General features: G+C 41.4%; 1 protein-coding gene across 1 annotated transcript in view; it reads right to left on the minus strand.

Moving 5' to 3' along the window:
• Positions 1–23,635, minus strand: part of E2F1 (E2F transcription factor 1) — a 204,470-nt gene that overhangs the window by 110,505 nt on the left and 70,330 nt on the right. The window contains exons 2-3 of the mRNA XM_044090573.1: positions 17,169–17,256; positions 262–481 (exon numbers count right to left, since the gene is read on the minus strand). Of these exons, the coding sequence (XP_043946508.1) occupies positions 262–481; positions 17,169–17,256 (308 nt within the window). The remainder of the gene's footprint in view (positions 1–261; positions 482–17,168; positions 17,257–23,635) is intronic.

The raw sequence follows: 23,635 nt of genomic DNA on the forward strand, positions 1-23,635 counted from the left end.
TGGAGCATTTAGTTTCATTTTTGTCTGTAAGAGAAGGTGCTAAGAGCAGGGTTGGGGGGGCTAGGCATTTTTACTACAGTGTGCAAAGGAACATCTGCTTCCTTCACTTGCAAAGTGTTCATGCTTTAACTCGGATCATGCTTTGTAAATACATCACAATTACTACTAAGCAAACTATGTCTCACTTCCCTGCAAGTTTAATCAGAGACAGTTAACAGATTCTAAACTGGTGCATTTCTCGTATGGGATAATTATACATACAGCCACTGAATATGGTTCTTGGATTTCTTTGTGATTAGTTGGATGCCTTCCAGAACATTGGTGATGTCGTAAATTCGTCTCTTCTGAACCTTCAGCTCCTGTGCAGCCCAGTTCAGGTCTACTACACCATCAGGAGACTGGCTCAGAAGCTCCAAAAATCGCTTTGTGGTCAAATTCAAGGAGGTGTCATAGCGTGACCTATCACCGGGAGATTTGCCACCTGCAAAGAAAAAAGAAAAAAAAATCAAAAACAGCCTTCACTTTTAAACTAAAATCCCATTACTGAAAATACAAGTTCTGTACTGAATTATATTATCATAACTCATCTATTATTAAATGACATTTTTCACTACCTCCACTTTTTACATTTAAGCAGTATATTCTGAAGCAGAACTTTTCAATCTCTGTGTACTTAAAACCAGAAGGCAAACAAAGGGAAGGTCCCCAACAAAGGCAGCAGCCCAGCCAAATACCAGGAGAGCAGATTAAAAACAGATCCAGGAAAGGCTGAAGTCACAGGGCTAAAACTGTCCCTACATAGTGGTACACTAAGAGGCACACATTTTTTGCACAAGCAGCCACTAACAGATTAAAAGCAGCCCCCCCCCCCATCACCAAGGGAAGTCTCACCAATGTCAAATGAGACAAGCCCAGAATTAACTTTTGTAAGCAGGACACCCCACTAGCAAGAAACACAGAGACAGACAGAGACAGGCACACACACACACACGCACAGACAGGCACACACACACGCACAGACAGGCACACACACACGCACAGACAGGCACAGGCGAACACACACACACACACACACACACACAGACAGGCACAGATGCGCACACAGACGGGCACACACACATACACACAGTCTTAAGAGATTTGAAACTACTCCATACAGACTATGTCATGAAATGGGGGAAAAAAAAAAAAGAGATAAAAATAGTTTCTCTAGTTCTGCCACTGGAGAGGTTCCTTCCAGAGTATGTACAACTAACACCCAAAGGTAATGGGTAATGGAAAGTCAGACTTAAGCTAGTTCAGAAAGAGAGAACACTCACTCAACTTCCTCGCTGTCACTTTTTCCTTTCAACATTTCCACCTCATATCCTCCACAATCTCCTTTAGGCTTTAACACCATTTCCAACCAAATTCCTCATCTTATACATATGGAGGTTCAGAAGATATTAAGCCCCCCTCTTATGGTGGCCTTCACTTTATTCCATTAAACTTAAACTTATTCAAGCTTCTCATGCTTCCCCTCTCAAATAAGATCCCTCAGCTTTTTTTTATTTTTTTCTCACTGCGTTCCATTTAGACCCACACCAGTGACCTTTACTTAATCCTCTACCCAGCTCCAACTCACTGGCTAATGATTAAAGCCTTTACCCTGATGAAGGTGGCCTTCACTTTATTCCATTAAACTTATTCAAGCTTCTCATGCTTCCCCTCTCAAATAAGATCCCTCAGCTTTTTTTTGTTTGTTTTCTCACTGCGTTCTATTTAGACCCACACCAGTGACCTTTACTTACTCCTCTATCCAGCTACAACTCACTGGCTAATGATTAAAGCCTTTATCCTGATGAAGGCTCAAACAAAGAACCATTCGGTTTGCTCACTCATGAGAAACCTAAGCTAATCAGCTGCTAACATCCCTGAAAAAGTCTTTTCTCTACCCTTACATTAATTTTTCCCCTCCATTCATCTTGCCACTCACTTTCCTTCATTTTTTAATCCAATTCATTGTTTTTTTTTCTGTAATTACACATCCTTTTGGAATGTCCTATCCTTCTCTAGCTCAAGTTAGTCTGCACATCTTCCCCCCTTCACCCATCCCCCAAATTTGTTCCACTTCTCGACTTCTACTTAATCCCATATTATTTTAATTAGGCCCATAAATATTAACAATCCATCAGTGTCTTCCATACATCACAGGCAAATAATCAACAGACCACACCACAACCTGAATCCCAGTAACCCTTCCTCAAAAAGAACTGCTACTTCCTTCCCAAATGTGTAAAGCTACTATTGTTAAAAAAAAAAAGTAATATACTCACCATAATGTTCCATGTTGGTAGCCCATCTCACCCTTCATTTTTACATATGGGTTCGGGGCTGATCCTCTGCTCCAACTGCAAGACATCTGGTTGGCTCGTGGCTAATCAGGTATCCCATGGTGCACCAGTACAATCCCCAGATCTTGTTTGCTACTCACTAGAATAACAACCATAAAAATAAACAATCAATACTAAAGGGTCTCCAACCAAAGGTAATCAAATTATTACTTCCAAATCTTCCAGGATGGGGGCAGAAGGGTGGGTTGGTAAAAATGAAGGGTGAGATGGACTACCAACATGGAATGTTATGGTGAGTACATAACTTCTTCATGTTAGATAGTCCGATCTCACCTTCATTTTTACATATGGGTCAGCATACCTAGCGCCTTATTCTTGGTTGGCTCACTGGAAAATACTCTGAGCATCGTAGAGCCGAAGGATGCTCTACCCCTGGATGTCAAATCCAATTTGTAATGTGTAATAAAAGTGTGAGGGGTAGCCCACGTAGCTGCTGCACAAATATTATCAAGTGGTACCCTGGCTTGAAAGGCTGCAGAGGTAGACAGCGATATGGTAGAATGAGCCTTGATCCTGTAGGGTAAGGGTTTGCCCTCTGAGCTACAGATAAAGGCTATACAACTGGAAATCCAATTAGATAGTGTCACTTTAGAAATTGGTAAGCCCAATCTAGAGTCAGAAAAGGAAATGAATAATTGATCTGATTTCCTGAAAGCCTTAGTCCGCTGTAGATAAAAACGTAGTTGTCTATGAACGTCTAGCTGATGAAAATGGTACTCAGCTGCATTACAGTGGTTAGGGAAGAAAACTGGGAGTTCTATGGATTGATTTAAAGTAGCATTAGAACAAACTTTGGGAACAAAGGAGGGATTAGACAATTGGACTCTAATAGTGGCAGCGGCCAATCCTTGTTGAAAAAGCTCAGACAGAAAATCCAGAATCACAGGGATAGAAGCAGTGTATGGATCTTCATTCATTCTCTGTGCCCAAATAGAAAATCTTTTCCATTTACTGCCATACAGCCTCCTAGTTGAAGGTTTATGAGATGACATAAGAATATGTGACACTGAGGATGATACATCATGAAGCCTGACTACGGATGGAACTGGAGCAGCCACATTGTCAATTTGAGGGTGTGGATTGGGGGGTGTAGCGAACCCGACATGCGAGTCAATAGATCTGGAGCTGGGTCCAGAATCCAAGGGTCGTCCAGAAGGAGAGGCTCGAGGAAGTGGAACCAGACCTGACGAGGCTAGTAAGGTGCAATGAAGATCAACTTGCTTCCCAGCCGACTGGCTTTCTGAATCACTTTGGAAATAGGAGGGATTGGAGGAAAAGCATACAGAAGTCCCATGGGCCAATCGTGAGCCAGAGCTTCTCTGGGAGACCCCCCTGGAGGGGGATTGAGGGAAAAATAGCTGCTGCATTTAGTTTTGACTAGGCTGGCAAAAAGGTCGCAGCAAGGCTATCCCCATTTCCGGAAAATCTGATCCACTGTTTCCCGTTTCAGAGGCCACTCATGCCGCATTAGGATTGCCCGGCTGAGCTCGTCGGCTATCACATTGGTCGTCCCTGGAATGTGCATTGCAACCAGAAAGTACTGGGAAGAATTCGCCCATTCCCAAACTCGCAAGGCCTCTCAACAGAGTGGGTAAGATCTGGTACCACCCTGTTTGTTGATATACCAAACCATTGGCATGTTGCTGATTGTATCGCAATTGTCCCTAGAGGGAGAATGTCTTGAAGTGCTTGCAACGCCAGACGCACCGCCCTCATCTCCAGAACACTGATATGCAGATTAGCCTTGTGTTCTTGCCATGTGCCTTGGGAAGTCCTGCCAAGATAATGCCCCCCCCCCCACACCCGATCTGGGAGACATCCATGGTCACAGTGACAATGGATTGGGCCGGAACAAAGGGGGCACCCATGATCAGATGATTGGGATCTATCCACCAACGAAGGTCCTTCTTGCATGATTCCATCAGCAGGATAGGATGACTCAGTGGGAGAAATTGGAAGGACCACTGGGAAAACAGAAGCTACTGGAGAATTTTCATGTGTAACCTGGCTGATGGTACCAATAGAATTGTGGAAGTCATAGTCCCGAGGAGCTGAAGAACCCACTTCGCTTTGACTTTTTGCAAAGGGAGAAAGCGTTGAACTTGGGAGATTAAGTTATGTGCCCTTTCGATGGGGAGACGAGCTCTCATATTCACTGTCTCTACCTCTGCGCCTATAAAAATCACAGATTGAGAGGGCAATAATGCAGATTTTTCCAATTTATGAAGATCCCTAACTGAGCACAAAGCTGAATCATGGTGTCCCTGTTTTGAATGAGTAGATGCCTGGTGGGGGCGGTCAGGAGCCAGTCGTCCAAATACAGAAACACCTGGAATCCCTGACGTCTCAGGTGAGCTGTCACTACTGCCATGCATTTGAAAACCCTGGGGGCTGTGGTGAGACCTAAGGGCAGAGCAAGAAACGGATAGTGACTGGCTCCCAGCCGGAAGTGTAGATGGCTTCTGGATGCCATGTCCATTTTTATGTGGTAATAGGCATCCTGAAGATCCAGAGAGCACATCCAAAAGTCTTTCCCTAACAACAGGAGTATAGACTGCAGTGTTACCATCCGAAACTTGTCCTTCTTCACTGATTTATTCAATCTGCTAAGGTCCAATACTGGCCTCCCAATCTCCGGTTCGTTTTGGAACTAAAAAGAACCTGGAGTAAGTTCCAGATCATATCTGGTCTGCTGGGATGGGCTGGATGACTCTTTTTGCGAGCAACTTGTTGATCTCCACAGTTGCCTGATCCTTGAGATTGGGTGGGACATCTGGGATCCTTTTGGGAACAAACAGTGATAGGGAAAAGGGTATGATATAGCTTCTGGTAACAACTTTTTGTACCCACTTGTCTTGGGTGATATTTAGCCAGGCTTCTTGGTACAAAGAAATGCAACCTCCGACCAGCCCCAGAGAAGCGCAGTCAGGCTCCACATCAGGAGCGCTGATAAGGCCGTCCTTGAAAGGAATCACAGCCTTGTTGATATTGCGGACCGCCCCTGCCTCTAGGGCGATGTCTGCCATTTCCTCCTCCTCTGCCTCTGAAGGAGGATTCACCCTATGTGTCAGGAAAGACCATCTGGGACTTCTTGAATCACATTTTACCGCCCCTTTGTCCCTTGGGGTATGGTCTGGAAGGGACAGTAAAACACACTCCCACGGCCGAGAGCGTCTTTCCTTCTTGCTCACACCGAGTGAGTGTATGCTTCACCTTGGAACCAAACAATAAGGAGCCATCAAAAGGGGCGTTGGTGAAAGTAGACTTGAATGGTTCCACAAAATTACATAAATGCATCCAGGAGTAGCGCCTCAAGGCAACTCCGGAACCCGCTGCTCTACTCTCTCCATCCACAGCATAAGATACAAGTCGCATGGAGGAGTTAACCACAGAATTTAAGGTAGACAACGGAGTAGAAATTTTATCAGGAACTCCCTCAGTATACGCACTTTGTATGGAATCTCCCAACTCCTTGAGGAGATCAATCTGCAACCTCGTGAAGTGCATGAGATAGTTCAATGATCAAAGGGTAAAAGCTGCTGAACTAAAAATACGTTTCCCGAATCTGTCCATCTGCCAAGACTCTTGTTTGGTGGATGAACAGATGAAGAGGTCTCCGCTAACTCCTTTTTTGTAGTCGCCGCCGCCACCACCATGGCATCTACAGGAACACCCTTGGATAAGAACTCTATCAGGAGGGGCAGACAAGAACTTATTTGGTCTCCAGGGGACTGGCTCCACTGTGTCAGGAGTATCCCACACCTTTCGACTGACTAGATCCATAAGTTCGTCAAAAGGTGAAGACACCCAAGAGGCAGAAGGTTGATACCCGAAAGCCTTCAGGTACACCGACTCCACATCAGAAGGGTTAATAGTGGGCCAGTCGCACCTCTGCCTAAGGATTTCTAAAATGTCCACAAAGGAGACATCATCAGAAGACGACTTGGGGGACCCTTCCGACTATGAGGTCCGTGTCCGATGTCAAAGACTCATCCTGGGAGTCAATATGTTTCCTCTTACATAACCGCTTCTGGGGAGGCACATAACCTCTTCTGAGGAGGCTCCTCGGAAGGATATTCCGGGGAAGCCTCGGAAGAGTGGGGGCCACCAGCCGATGGCTCCTGAGGCTGCGGGTCTCTGCTGTCTCCAGAGAGAGTAGGGGCTGATACTGAAGTGGGTGCTTTCGGGGAAGAGTGCTGGTGCCAGTGGTAGGTGCTGGAGAATGAGACAGCATGCTCCTCATCATCTCAAACGCCGACCTCTAAGGCTCCGAAGACTTCCCCCACTCCGAAGAGATGCGGTTCGGCACCAGAGCCAGAGCTGTCGGCTCAGAGATGGATGCAGGGTCCGAGTTCACCCTGGCCGAAGCACCGAGAGGAAGGCTCAGAACAGAAGATAGATTCCAACCCTCCCTATCTGTGCTGATATGAGAGCTTCAGCCCCTGGACACGACACCGAGCATGTCAGAGCCAAACCCGGCTCCAAGGCAGCAACAAGGTGAGTTGGAGCCGGCATTTCCTCCGTTGGCACCAAGCACTCCGGCTCCGAAAGGCCAGTATGGCTCAGAGGAGGTATAGCAGACAAGGGCAAAGCTGGGTCAAGTGGCTTCAGAGCCGACTGGGTTGGAGCCATCAATAATTTTGGCAAGGCAGACGACTTCAGGAGTTTCAGCACTACCCTCTCCACATCTTCTTCTGAAAGGGTCCTGGAAGACATAGTTTGGGATCTTGACCTGGGGGGCACTGGAGACCTAATTGTTACAGACACCAGTAGGGAGCTTACAGACTGGCTCCAAGTAGCAGAGTCAACTGCTGTATCAATTGTTTCAGAGATTGGTTCCGAAACACCTGTAAATGACTCTGACACCACCATGATGCTCTCCTTCGGCTCCGAAGGCTGAGTCATCGAGGAGGCAGATTTTGATTGTCTCGACTGTTTAGGAGGTGGCTCCGAGACACCAGCCGGTGCCGGAGAAGGCCTTTTTGAGGATTTTGATTTCCCAGACTTAGAGGAAGCCGAAGAGCTGGATAGTGCTTCCTCAAAGCATGGCTTCAATAGACCCTTGAGTATGAGTTTGTTCTTCCTCTCCTGTAACACTGTAGGACAGAAAGCATGGCAGAACAAACACGACTCCTGTAAGTGGATGGCCCCTAGGCAGTAAACACAGCTACTGTGGCCATCCGTTAAGGACACCTTTTGGGAGCATTTCATACACTTTTTGAACCCCGAGGGTTTATGCTCCTTACCTTCCTTAGACAGACAGACAGACAGACACACACACAGACACACACAGACACACACTCCAGTGAGACTGAAAGGAGGAAGAGAGAAAGGAAAGGAGGACTAGGTCCTCTAACTTAAACGGGCCTAGCCCGGTGTAGCGAAACTGGGTCTTCTATCTTAAACCGACTCGAAAGGAAAGCTCAAACACACAAGAGAAACTGTAAATGACACAACAACTTTCTATACAATCCTAGTAACTTCACAAGCGGATCCCCGCCAAAAACAAACAATGTCCAAATAGCAGAAACGAACTGCTAACGGTGACCAAAAAAGGTCAGAATAACAATAGACAAGACAACAGGATCCCCTGTTGACTAAGAGCAGAAAAACGCCAAAAACTCTACCTAATAAACAAATAATGCGCAACAGCGCCTAAAACTACCTGGCACACAGGATACCAATAAACAACTAGAAAACTAAGTTGCACTCAAAAATGGCAAGCAAAGCAACGGCCCGATATATTAACAATACTAAATATACAATAATAAAGCACTGAACATGATACAATATGAAGAATTTTGAAAAACTTAGCCAGAGCCAAGAGAAGCACAACTGAACTCGTCGACGCGGCAAACGAGATCTGGGGATTATACTGCTGCACCATGGGATACCTGCTTAGCCATGAGCCAACCAGAAGTATCCCAGCTTGTAAATCAGCCAAGTTGGAGCACAGGATCAGCTCCGAACCCATATGTAAAAATGAAGGTGAAATCGGACTACCTAACATCATTATGTATACCGTCAGCAATGGAGGCATGAGTTGAAACTTCCTTTTGAAATAATGTAGTGTGCACCTCTCCGTTTCCTGCACCTTCTGACATCTCCTGTACCAGCATGCTCCATCTCTAACCAAATTTAACTCTGTATCTTTCCTATGTACAACTGATATACCTTGCGGCTTGGTCTTCACAATCCCCATTATCATTTGCAATTCCCTATTCACCTCTGCTTAAAGGTACCTCAAGTCTCCTCCCTAAATACAGCCTTTCTTTAAGGTCTGTAAGTAGTTACTTGTATTGCATTTTAGGTGATGACTGAGAAAAACCTGGCCAAATGATCAAGTAGGACTGTGATGTAGGAGCCACCCTGATCAAGGAGAGTTAGATCACATACCCCATCGGTGAATTTGTTATTTCTCATTCATTCATTCCACTCTAGCATGGATTTAAAAAAAGGTAGGTAGAGTTACTATGTGCAAATGGAGTTGGTTCCAAAGCACAGGGCAGTATTAAATTAAACATCCATCATGTCAATAGGTTTTGATGGTGTGCCCTCGAAGGATGAAAATTAAAGTCACCTTGATCATTTTCTACCGTCTCAAATTATATTACAGCTCTCCATGAAAGTTGCAGGCTCCTGCTGCTGCTATAGCCTTTAGCGGGGAAGAGGTTATTAAGTCTATGCTATACTGACAACTACAGGAATTGCTGGCATTACCACTACAATGGCCAGTGAGCACCAAAAAGGTTGGAATGGTGTTATGAAAGACGAGCAGCATAAGTATAACCAGAGTTTGACAAGTGGAGTAGTACATATCTAAAGAGACTGGCATGGTTTGCCAAACCCACATGCCATCACTGATGCTCGGGTGTTTGAGCTATACCAGAAAACATCATGATGACTGCGTGGATGGCAGCCTTCTGGGACTGGCTCTTATCTAGTATGGGAAGGGTTGTTCAAGTCTCACTCTATGGGGTTGCAAATGGGAGAACTAGTCAAGGTGGGATAATGGTTGGCAAGCAGTAGAATTTAAAAATCTGCATCAGTAGTCTAATAACACTTATTATTCCCACCTGAATATAAGTTCTCACTCTTTTCTCTTAACTAGGGAAGTCAAAAACATTTGAGCCCTAGGGAATTTCATTCCACATCCTTTGCATTCCTCTTCACATTGCAAAGACATTTCTTGGCTTTTTTGTCATACAAATGTTTCTCTGTCTCTTAATTATCTTCTGTCAATCGCTCCCATTCAACATTTATGTATACTCCACTTTCCAGTTTCTTCCCCTTTTCTCAGACTCTTAATTCTACTTTTGTAATAAACCTACCATTTATTCATCATTTGTAATTACTGCATCTCACTGACAACTATTTTTTTTATTCATCACTGTGAGTAATTTAAGCACGTCTCCCCTGCTTCTGTCAACTGGTATAATTTTTTATTTTTTTACTTCAGTTTTCCCTTGTGTTTATTTCTAGGCCTACCAGGAACTTTGTCACTTCCTGAAGTAAAGCAGCCCTAGCCCCTGCTGTATCAGAAACAGACTTACAAAGAAGAATACCAAAGTCTGCCACCCCCCTATCATCTCCGCTTAATTCTAGCATTACTGTCAGCCACCTCTTGTAGGAGCTCTGCATCGACATCAGATACAATACTTGTTTTGCAGTCACCCCCTACCTCCCCCCTTCCACTTCTAGTCTTCCAGGATCCACATTCTTGTTCTGAATTCATGGAACATGCCTGTCCCTTCACTGTATCCCCTGTTTTCTGGAACCTTCTCAAATATCTATCAGCTCATTTTCCCTCCATAAAGTAAAAGGAAAGCTCACAGACTAACCATAAACATCCATCTTACGTGTCTCCAATTTAGGAGTGATAACAGTCTGCTAAGCAATGTAAAAAAGCACTGTCAAGAGACTGGCAGAACGTTGAGGTAAAAATCAGGGTAAGTGCATTCCAGACACAGACTATTCTTCCACTGTGCCGAGCATTAGTAAGTCTGTAGCAATAGTACCCTAACTAGTTCTGCAAGCCACAAAAAGGAAAGCCAGATGAGTCAGCTGGGGAGGGGTATGAAAGAAGAGAAATAGGAGACAGGATCCAGGTGCACAGAGACAATACTACCAGCAAAAGACTAGGAGCAGATGGAGCAGAAAAGGAGGACAATACAGGAAGAGGAGACAGTTCTTGGCAAATCTGACAAAATGTTTTTTTCATGCAGATGATGGTAGGGTTCCGGAGCAATTAGCAGAACAGTGCTTCTGCATGAAGTATCACTCGTGATGGCAAAGGGGCTAAATGTAACATTCAGACAGGCTTAACGGATCGTGGGCCTTCTTATGTTACTTTGTATGCCCATGTAAATATCAGACATACTGCAGTACAAACAGAGAACCAAAGTGTAGCAGCAAACAAACATGGAAAAATAACAGAAATACATTAAAATCATACCAGTGGGTTTTCTGCATACACAAAAGACAGATTTAAATGCAGAACTACACAAAACATACAGCACTATGGATCTGTGGATTACGTTCCAGTCCAAGATATGCCTGTTAATTTCTTTATGTGACAAAACAATGTTTGTGAATTACAAAATGTTTATTTTTTTGGGACAAAAGCTGTTCCAGTTACTACTAGTTGAATCAGACTCTCAAAATGTTAAAGTGACACACACACCTGAATATTTACCTTAATCACACATGAAGTGGGACTTTGCTTCAATTACGACAGTGTTCTGCAATCTTTTAGAACAATCTTTGAGAAAAGCACATGATGGGTGTCCTTATGCTGAGCCCATTCTCACAGTAATGAGGGAGTTCTGCAGTCATAATTGTACAGAGACTACATCAAATGTCTGTGCAACAGAAAGAACGTATGTTTTGCCATGTAAGCACTTCAGCTCAGGCATTCTGCTATACAGTATCTGCAGCATCCCTCAACTAATATTGTACAGAAAAAAAAACAGAATTTCAATCTAAGTGCTTATAATACAATAATAGCAAAATTAACCAAGTACAAAACTTTTACTATGATGATATATGAATGAAGCAGCCAGAAATGTTTTACTTCATTGCTGCAGTTTTAAAACTGCTTGTGTATCCCTCTATGTCCAGAATGCAGCAGATATAAACTTTTTTTATTTAACAAGACAGAAAATAGTAAATGTAATGAATAAATTCATGTAACACAATCGCATTTTAACAGTTTTTTTTTTTTTTTTTTAACTCCACCTCACCTCCATTAACTAAACTTCAAAATTAAAAAAACATTACATACAACAGACCACCCAGTTATTACAGGAATGAAGCTTTGACTATACCCCACACAATCAATGATCGGTTAGAGTCGCTGGCATGGCACAATGCAAGCTCAATTAGACTCGGCTCACTCATCCTCAGGGCAGGAAGGATGCCTGGCCCTCGGCACTGGCAACACCTGTCTGCATGGTACATATACCTTGTGTTGCACATTGTAAGAGGCTGTGCTGGTCTGCATGGCTTTGGGCAGGGGCCTCCCTACTGAGGAAGGTACGCATGTTACAGAATGCACGTCTCCTCATTGACTAGTCATTTATTGTGAACCCATGAGCAGTCTAGGAGAGGGAAGGGTAGGCCGCTCTACAGGGCATTGGCCTCACTCTCTCTCTCTACCACAATACAACTGCCACTGGCAGAACTGATGGGTCATTACAGCTTCCAAGGAAGAACAAAAACCACAAATGGCTCACAGGGCTCTTGCCTAAGGATGGAATGTCTGGCTCCTGTCCACGTGGAATGAACGGGCCAGATAAGGGAGGCAGTGGAGCCTTTGGGAAAGGGGTCCTGGGGGGAGGGGGATAAACAGAAAAAGAAAAAAAAAAAAAGAAAAAAAAGATAAACTGCAACACTCAGCCCCAAGTACCAATTAGACCTGAAAAAACTATATGGCCAAACAGATTAGACTAAATAAGCTATGCTTATTCAACCCACAAAGGAAAAGGTTTATGTCACAGCAGTTCCCAACTTTTAAGTTGGTATCTTGATCATATGAAAATCATTAACCAACCCCACTTTCTCACATTCAATTGCAAAAGTTATGCACTTGCTGAAATGACAGATGAAAGAATACAGTTTGTATTCTGTAACGGGCATGAAAGGTGCCACAAACATTAGGACCACTTGGCAGATATAACTTTCCCAGGCTGCTTTAACTTCTCCGCTTCCGGTCAAGCATGACATGAACCTCTGATAGAGCACTAAACACCACAGCAGGAATAAAGGAAACTCCAGACCACATAATCCAAAGGTTGGGGAGAGAAGGAAGGTATGCTATGGAGAACGAACTTCACGCAACTCATTATGGTAGATGCATAAACTTCTATATCTGGAAGAGGTCCATCCTCCATAACCAACAGCAGAGACAGTCTTAAAAAAAAATCTTAAGTAGGAATCCTCATGAGAACATATCAGATAATGTCCCAAAAAGAAAACTTGGACCTAAAGAGGATACCCAACTTGTAGTGCCTTCTTAAGGTGTTAAACACAGAGTTGGAACTGGACAGATAACCTAAAAATCCATTAAAAAAATATCTGTAGATATCACCACCACTCTAGCATAATGTTCCTTGGAGATCTTGTAATGGTGTTACCACACTTTGTGACAAATCTATCTATACAACAGATTAACCATATAGAATGTGTTCATGGGAGACCAACTACCCTTCTACAGAATGAGAAACCTACACTGCCTCACACTCATGGGCACAAGAATTCCTGGAGTTTAACACAAATACCCCTGACCAGATAGTGAGCGCACGCACGCACACACACACACACACACACACACACACACACACACACACACACACACACACTCAAAGTTCAAATGTACTGGACAAGGTATTCACCAATATGGGAGAGCACTGCACATCCTGCCCCCCCCAAACAAACTAAAGACAAACCACACTGGTAGAATTCTAACCTTAACAGGATATATACCAAAAAGATCCACAACTCCAGTAATGACAGAAGCTCTCCAATTAATTATTCCTCTTAGTTTCCTCTTTAGTTTAGATACAACAAAGCCAATTACAAGGTCAAGATAGCCTCACAGGCTAAAGACAGCCACAAGGCCTTCTACACTATGGTAAGGGGGAGGGGACATGGCTAAAGGAATGATTTTAATGCTTTTTTGCACTCTGTGACCGCCCTCTGTAACCACTCCTTTGCTCCAAACAACCTGATTACATAAGGAATGTTTTGGATGCTTTTCATTACACTCAACCAGGATCACTTTTTTGTGCGTTTTAATAAAGAATATTCCATTTTTAATGCGACTGTGGACTACCTACTATTTTCTATTTGATTATTTTGTAGCACGTATTTTACAGTTATATTTTACAGTTTGATTTTTATTAAGTGAACTAAGTGTGCAACATAATTCAGGAAGTGAACATCACACCCTCCAGACTGCAAAGTTTTTTCTTGGTTTAATATAGATAGGAGCATAAGATAATTCCCAAGCTAACATATCCCCCCACATAACCTCTAGAAAACCAACTGATATACCCCCCTTCTAACAAATGCCCATGATATACAGGGACACAAACTGGGTTGGACTGCACAGCTAGGCTTATAAAGGCCCTGGTGGCAGTTAGCCTAATATATACCTATGAACCTATGACAAAAGAAACAAAGCTGGTCATCTTGCAATAAAGATTAGTCCTACAAACTTAGAATGAGAGCTGTGAGTAGATTTCCATGCAGTTACGGTGATACTCCCTAACATTCAAGTAGTCAGATAACATAAGGTGGGCCTATGACTTGGTTCAAATTTGACTCCATAACTACCTTAGGCATACAGAAGGTATTTGTTTGGTGGGAGTACAAGAATAAACTTGGCCTTGAGAAGTCTTGCATTCTAAATGTACATCAACTGCGAAAATTGAAGGGAGAGCACACAAGAAACCACTTATGAACAAGGGCCTGCTTGGGTTGACTTCAAATGGTAAACAAGAGAGAAATTTCTTATACTTGATAATATCTAGATAAGCTAAAAGGTCACACTGCGATTTAGCTCATACATGCAACAGCTTTACTGCAATTAAATAAATTCAGAATCTGTTCTTGGGGCATCTGCAGAAAACATGGATTAAAAGGTGCCTGCAGCTTTGGTCTTCTGCTTTTTCTTTACAAGCCCTTCTGGCACCTGGTATATTTCATCTGCCAAGTCACACTGGAAACGCACCTGTGCATGTCACACTTAAAATCCTGCATAAAATCTGCTAGACACAACTGTCCCACAGCCCTTAACTCTATCTGGAGAATGGGCAGTTGGGTTTTGTTGTGTGGAAGTCTCTCAGTTTTCAGGACTGCTGCAGATATCAATGTCCGGTTTTTTGGGTTATCTCCACCTACACTAGGGCATGATATGTGGTCAGCCTTCCTGGAGAGAAGAGCCACCCAAATCAATTTAATTCAATAAATCCTGTTTGCATCATCCAGGACAACAAAAGGCTTGTGGACCCCCACCCCCAGGAGTTTGTACAAAGGAAAAGGAGCAGGGCCCGCTGGCTGTTTCCCACATTGCTGCACTGCAGATACTTCCCACATTCAGAATACTCTTGAGTGGCACAGATAGTATCATCTTTAAATAAGGTAAAAGACTAGTGGGTTCAACCAATGGGTTCTTAGCAGTGTATTGGCATAGTTTCTTTGTGACGGAGGCACCAGAGGCAGGGGGGGGGGGGCATGAACTGAAGTACAAGCCTTCTTTGAAGACTATACTGCAGAAGGCTAGAAGAACCCTTGTCCTGTTAAGGAACACTCCAGGGGGCTTAAAGACCTTGATATCTGTGGCATATGGTGAGAGTAGCATAGCCACGATGGGTACAATCAACGCCCCAACAGTCGGCATACAAGAATGTGTCTAACATATGTAATATGACAATACCCATAAGTCCTTAATGCTGGAAAAACTGACATCAGTGCCAGCTGAGAAACTCCAGCAGAGCACAGTAATCCCCAGAGCCAAAAACACCAAGACCACTAGCACCATAGATCACTCTTATAAAATGCAGCTGAAGGCAGAATTGGGACATGCAATATTACTGTGCCTGACAGTACAGATGCCAAATGATTCAGAGTTTACAAGGTACCTAGCTACAACAGAACAGTGACATTGGCCAACTCAGCTTAGATACTAACCTGAAATACTGTTTCCATGCCAGAGCCACAAGCAGCATGGATACAGTGATGGAGAGAAGACTAAACTAAATGATTCCCAATGCTCTTGTGCCAAAAGAATGGGAGAAGGAGCACCTGACCATTTTCCTTAAGTCTTTAAATCAGCCTCTGATGATCTCCCAGTCTAAAATAAGGCCAGGAGAGTGCGAAGAAGGAAAGGTAAAAACGTGGAACTGTGGCAGACAGCACCTTGGCAGCTAGACAGTGTATGATTACTATATCAAATCATCTTAAATACACCTGCAGTACCTGTCATTAACGTTACAATAACCACTGATGCTCAAAAATTAGACACAGTCAGTGCAAGGAAAGGAGTTATCCCTGGCATACCTCTCAACCTCTTAGTGCTAGAAATTTGGACACAGCCTAACAAAATGGGGGGACAAAGGCCTAAAAATAGCGACCAATTTTAAATACTGCTCTTATAAACTTAGAAAGTTGCTAAAGTAACAGGGTTTGTGTTCAAATCCTTCAGAAAATGTATGTTAAGTCTGAAACTCAAATGGATGTCATATTTGGTGACGTCAGTCCTCAGATCATCTCAGTGATTTGCCAGAAAACAACAAATTTTATAAGGAACAGACCAAAAATATGAGGCAAAAAAGATCTGGACAGTTGAGAGATATGATCCACAAACATTTTTGGGAACTTTCCTCTCATGTTTCATAAGGGAAAAAAAAGAAAGATTCCCTGGGCTGATATGGGTATCTTGTGTTTTTGCAGCAGAGAAACCAGAAGGCTCACTGGAATACAAAGAGTGAGCTGATAAAGACTGCTCCGACAAATGAGCATGCATGTGTGTACATCCACAGTGACAGGACTACAAAACAGTAACAACAGAAGAGAAAACTGTGGGAACAATATGATAAAATAAAAACACCTTTTATGCAGATTCTGTACCACTGGAACATGATTTCCCAGCCTTACCCCCTTCTCAAAGGGAAAAACAGTCAGTGTACACCACAGAGGACACACTCTGGGAGACCAGGCAAATCATTTGTGGATGACAGGCCAGCCAGATGGACAAGTACTAACATGCCGTGGTAACTAATACAAAAACGAGAAGAAATAATTCACAGTTTAATTTGTGTCTCTGTAGGGTGAAAGCAAGTTCAAGAAACAACAGGTAAAGCTTAACAGTGGTGGAACAGTGGTAAGTGTAATGACCCAAAAGTGAAAACTGAAAGATAAAAACAGGTGGCGGCATAAAGGCAAGTCACTGTTAAATTGCTACAAGGCCCTAGTGCTGAAGTCATCACTTAAGCAAGTGGCACACTGTCAAAAAAAAATTGTGTGCAATTATATTAAATACATTTTATATATGTACATACACAAATACATACATATGAGAGAGAGAGGGTCAGAAACAGTTGCCAAGAGGTGAAAGATGGCACTCAATAGCCCTTTCAGTTGTATAATCCCTGTTCAAAGATCACCATTATTAACTGTATGAAGCAGAACTCCTAAAGTTTGAACAGCAAGCATGAATCTGAAGTAAATGTAATAAAACCACCATATACTGCTCAGAAAACGAATGACTTGTACCTCGTGTGATCTTTGCCTGCCTCTGTGGAGTGCGACATCCTTCTGCAATGTACTGGTGATCTGTCTCCAAATCCAACCTCCTCTTCACCTACAGAAGGAAGAACAATGAACAATGCATGCTTGTAAACCAGAGTAGCATTTTTTTGCACGTTAGCACTTCAAATCAAATGGCTGGGCTCTCTTCTACTACAAAGCTGAAGACACTGTTAGGAAACCCAGTAAAACTCGTGAGGTGGCTCTCGGATGATGCTGTGGTATAATTACTCAAACACATCTAAGCTGTTGTCACTCATCTGCATTACAATCCACCGTGCCCTTTCACTTGTACAGTCAAAGTAAATGCACCAGCTTCTAGCCTGTGGGAGAAGGCAACCCTGGCACAAGTACTTAGAAAGGCACCATCACACATTTTGTTTGGCACTCAAATCAGGAATAAGCAGAGGGAAGTACTGGATCACTGACCTCATATCCTTGGTTTTTCTTACTTTTCTATCACAATGTCTTGTAAATTTCAGCACATTTAACAATTATAATTTAGGAGCAGGGACAATGCACCGAGCTCCCACCAAGACATACCATGTCTCAGCCTTAGCACAAATGTCACAAGTTCAAAACTATCACAAGGTAGAAAGCAGGTTTCAACTGGCTTACCATTTTGCTAAATACTCCATTTTCACTGCCACTCATTTATGCATAAAATATTTTAATGTTAATGTTAAAGGGGGTAGTAATGTGAAGACAGGCAAATACGTGAAGCTAAACTCTATACATGTACCCCAATATCATTCCACACAGTCACGTGAGTTTGCATCTCCTTCTCAATTTTGCAACGCATCTTGACCCATCATTAATGGGTCTGTCGGTGGTGGTTTTGTGAGAAATAGTAGTACATCAACAGCATACTCCTATGAAGGCCGCCTTTTTCTGTCAATAACTAATTACATTATATATCGCATAAATACAAGTTGCTATATTTAGTTCCAGATGTATTCTACACCTTCTCATCATATGTGCAGGTATAAGACACATCTCAACCACTGCTTTGAAAAAAAACATGCAGCCTAGTGACCCATTTTGTCACTTCTGGTAAGCGACAGCCCTTACAACAAATAATAGTTGGGGAGTTAACTAATTATGTCCATCAGGGCTCAGTAATACGTCCATCAGGGCTCATTAATAATTTCCAACTTTATCAGAAGTGGCCCTATCTCTTTTCAGTGGGGAAAAATCTCCAATTAACAAATCTTACAAGATTTGAAAATACAATAAAAAACAGCAATTAAGTATCACATTCAAATGTTAGAAAAACTATACAGAGGAGAGACCTGGAAATTGTTGTATTCCACAAAGTTACATTTCAGTTTTACTGTAGCAATGATTAAGCTAAATGGTCTTCAGACGAAACCCCAGAGACTTAAGATTGGGAAAAATCATAGAGTTGTAGTGACATTTAACTAGATGACAGTGGCAAAAATATAGATCAGAATCCAAAAGGTGCATCTTAGAGTTTTTTTTGAAGTATTTTGGATTTATAACTTGATCCGCGGTGGTGGTGCTGCGGTAGCATTGTCACCTCACAGTAAGACGCTGTCCAGTTAGATTCTCAGTTAGAGCGTCTTCTGCGTGGAGACATGCGTGAATGGGCGTACCTTCTTTGAAGGTTGTGCGTCAGGGCTGGCAACTCTGCATGTAAAAAACTGCCAATCATTAGCGGACCGGAGTTCCGCTGTGGCGACCCCTAACTGGGAAAAGCCGAAAGACAAAACAACAACAACTTGTCTTAGGACTTGGGGGAGAGTATTCCAACATCTGGATAAATATGAAGAATACATTGGTCTACTACAGATGGGGGTAAGATGTTGTCCTTAGATCTGTGAGATGCATATGGATAGTACATGCTGCAGTCAGTGCTGGACATTTGTTTGGGTGATGAAGTATGCTTTGGGCCAGTTTAAGCTCACTGAATTTTTGATAGCTAGGGAATTCCAAACAGTTTAGTTGGCCGAGTGTTAGGCAAGGAGTTTTACTCGGAAGGTTTGTTGCAAAGTTTGCCATTTTATTATAACATTGTTTTGATTATTGTTAAAAGGGAGGAGTTGACATTTATTAGTAGGGGAGAGGCATGGGAGAGAGTCACAATAAATACAAGACTAGGTCCCTTTTACATAGTATTTTGGGACGTGTAGGGAAAATTTTGGATTACGTATGGTAACCCCCAAGTAATTTAGTATATGTGACAACCTCAAGTCTAGTGTTTTGTGTGGATGATATAGTAAAGGTATTTTGTGATTAAAGTATTGTTTTGGGATGAAAAGTAAAATTTTTGTTTTATTTGGGTTCAGGAAAAGATTAGATTCTTTCAAAAAAGATTGATAGAGAAGGATTGTTGGTGTAATCATTTGCAGTGATGGCATACATGAAGGTGACCATATCAAAGTGGAGTTTTCTGCATTGTGAACCAGGGAGCCTTGCCTCACTGCAGTATGAAGTTTGTTTATAAAAATAATGAAGAGGAGAGGACCTAGTATTAAGCCCTGAAGGACGCTGGGTATAGGTAGGTAGGATGGGTAGCAGGTTAGCCATCGGACACATTTTATCCTATTCAAGAGATGGTTTAATAACTATTCTAGGGATAAAGGCATCCAGACCATGGAAGAGTAAATGCTTGTTGCAGTTTAGTAAGGGATACACCATATCAAATGCTTTTGATAGACCTAGAAATGTGGAAAGAGACTAGTTTACCTTCATCCCCAAGTTCATTTATTGAGCTGTGGAAGGACAGAAGTGCTATAGCGATGCTACACAAAGGGCAAAAGCAATGCTGGATAGGAGACAGTAGGCCATTATGTAGAAGATAGTTTGGCGGTACGTGTACCTCTCTATCTAGGATTTGGGTACATGTACCTCTCTCTCTGAAGGATATGGGTACGTGTCCATCACTAGGATTTGGGTATGTGCACACCGTCTAGGTGTGCTTGTGTGTGGGTGTGACACTGGTCGACAGTTGGACAACTTCACTGGTTTATAATCATGGTTTAAAATTGAAATGGGTCTATATGAAGCTGGATCTAAAAGGTCTTTGCCATTTTTACATAACACTGCCACCACAGCTTTCTTCTAAGATGTTTGTGCTTCCCATCCTTTTACAAATACTCAAAATCTTCCAAATCATTATCACTTTCTTCCCTAATCTCCAAACTTCCACAAGAACACCATATTTCCATGGGAACACCATATATTCCAAAAGACTTTCCTGAAGACTGATTATACATCACTGTTTTTGTCTCATCATTTCCAGTGGTCAGCTAGTAATGTTGTACATTTCAAATTTGATAGGGTTTGTATTATTTTAATTGGGACTGGCTTGACAGGAAATACTGATGTACTATTCTGAATGAATTAAATTTTAGCACATTTAAATTGGTCATCTGCTAGATTTTTTAGTGCTGTAGATGTTACTTGAATGAAGTGGGAGATGAACCATCAAGCAATGTTTTGGTCTGTTTCATTTGGCAGGGGATTTGGCTGCGTGGTTTTCCAGATTTCAGAATTTTGTTTACGACTCCCCAATAACCTTTTGGTTAGAAAGGACATTATTTTGGAGCTGGCTAAAGAAAGTTTAGTCAATTTGGTTGAGTTTCTTGAACAAATTTCTCAGCTGTCTAAATGTCTGGTGGTAGGTTTCATTAAAAGATGCCAAAGTTCTGCAACATAGTCTTTAAAACCACACATATCTAGAGAAGGAGTAATGGGACTTCAACTTTAAATGTCAAGTCAAGCATACAGAGTTGGCATAAATGACAAATGATGAATACAGATCAAATGGAAAAAGTCATAAAAAGACCCCATCAGTGATCTGAGGACAACAGTTTACCAAAATGTAAAATCTGTGACCACTGTGTGTGTATCTGTGTCTAAAGAGTATCAGAGAGACATATTCTATAGTCCACATAATTCAAAAGGGGATGTCTAGTTACTCTGGGGAGGTCATGGTACCGCTTTATACATCACACCTCACTGATAAAATCCCTTACTAAATTACAGTACTGTGTTTTGTAGCATTTAAATAAGCGTCAAAAACTAACATGAAAAGGTACAGCACAATACATTACCATACAAATAACACTGCTGTAAAACCTGAAACTTTTCAAAATCATTTCCGGAACAATTCTGTTCCATTTCTTGACGATTACATAGTGGTAACCTCCATTACAATACTTGATATAATTCGACATTAAGCCCGTAGCTGGAATGCATCACCAAAGTAGCTAACAAGAAGTTGATGAAATCCATTATCCAAAATGCCAATAATAAAAATAAACAAACAATGTGACAAATGCATTACACCGCCCCTTGCCAGATTAGGGAACAAGCTTCTCCTTACAATCTGAAAAGCATTAATCACAATCTTCGAAGAAGAAACATCTTACAACATACTACCCTGATGAACAAAAGCACGTTTTCAGTGCTCACTCTTCAATCTTTCATTTAGTACTACTACCCTAGAATGCTGCTCTCTCTCTCGGTTTAGTCTCATATCTTACCATCAGTCTTAACAACTTCCATTATACTGCAAATAATTGTCTTTTTGGAAAAAGCCTAGTGCATCATTAAGAAAGCAATTGTAAGTACATTAAACCCGGAGATTAAAATAATCTGTTATGGGCAACTGTTTTGCACAGTCATTAGAGTGAACATTCGGATTTTTATGCTGTAAGCAGCCAAAGCTCAGAAGTCTAAGTAGTTGCTAGTAACACTATGCTCACACAAATCTCTGTCTTTCAAGGTCACTGCTGAAATGGGGTTCTGCCAGACTGTTTCTTCAAAATTAAAAAAATATGTTATTTATAGTTAAGTGGACGTGTGTGTATACACATAATACATATATACATAATGTGTGTGTGTGTGTGTGTGTGTGTGTGTGTGTGTGTGTGTGTGTGTGTGTGTGTATCTATATATATATATATATATATATATATATATATATATATATATATATATATATATATATATATATATGTACACACACACACATATATACATACATACATATACACACACATATATATATATATATATATATATATATATATATATATATATATACATATATATACATATACATATATATATATATATATACATATATATATATATATATATATATATATATACATACATATATATATATATATATATACATATATATATATATATATATATATACATACATATATATATATATATATATATATATATATATATATGGTGTTCACTTGGAAACATTATAGAAAGGGTGTACGGTTTGAAGAAACAAATCAAAGTAGACCTAAACGCAAAAGAGTGAGATCTATTTTGCGTAAACCCAAGTCTTCTTCCAGTGTAACTGAGATGTCATCTAGTTTTTCAAATACTGATACGGAGCCAGAACAAGGAGAGTTAAATGTCTCTATGTCACCTGTGTCTAAAAGAACTAAATCCCCTTTAGGAGGGGAGGTCGCAAACATCACAAACGACCAGTTGGAGGCGAGGTTTCGAGCCAGTTGGTAGACCCCACGGATCCGGTTTCAGTTGGACATTTAAATGATGTTAATAATGTTCACAGTAATGTTAACCAAATAGTGGTTAATTTAACTAGCTTTTCTTTCTCAGAATGCCAATTAAAATTGCTTAATAAAGGTTTGGGGTTTGTTCCCTCTTTTTGTGGGTCACATTATGACATTGATTGTGATTTAAAAAAGTTTTGTAGAAATTTAAACTTGAAATATTATTTTGCTCAACAGGATATTACCCCAGTAGTGAATGATGAATGTACTTTTCAGTTTACAAAGTCGAATTTTCAACCTGCATATAATAAGACAGTTAGGACATTTGAACAACTAGTCCTACAGGATCTACAGGTTAATCAGGCAGATATGTTTAGGTGTCCTTCCCAAAATTTGACAATGGAGGAACGTCATGCTTTAAAATCTCTAGCAAGTAATGAAAAAAATAGTAGTAAAAGCGGACAAAGGTGAGGCGATTGTTATTTGGGATAAATTGAAATATGAAAGTGAGGCTAATAGACAATTGCAGGACCCTGTTTCATACAGTTTGTTGTCTATGGAGCCTTGTCAAGGGTTTAAATATGCTGTAGATAAGTTTCTTTTTGAAGCTAAACAACAGGGTATAGTGAGTGAAGATTTAGTAACACAGTTAACAGTAGATAGTCCCCCTTTCCAATATTTTTATCTGGTTCCCAAAATTCATAAGACTTTATACAATCCCCTAGGTAGACCCATAGTGGCAGGTCGTGGTTCAGTGATGGAACCACTGTCAGAATATCTTGAATTCAAATTAAAGCCTTTGTTAAATTTGATTAGAGCTAGAATTAAAGACACCAAACATTTTTTGACGCTGATGGATGATATACAGTTATCTAGTGACTGTCAAATGGGTACATTAGATGTACAATCCCTTTACTAATT

The sequence above is a fragment of the Protopterus annectens genome, chromosome 12.part0 (genome assembly GCF_019279795.1).
Source record: "Protopterus annectens isolate FY-2018-M chromosome 12.part0, PAN1.0, whole genome shotgun sequence".
In the NCBI taxonomy this organism is placed as follows: Eukaryota; Metazoa; Chordata; order Ceratodontiformes; family Protopteridae; genus Protopterus; species Protopterus annectens.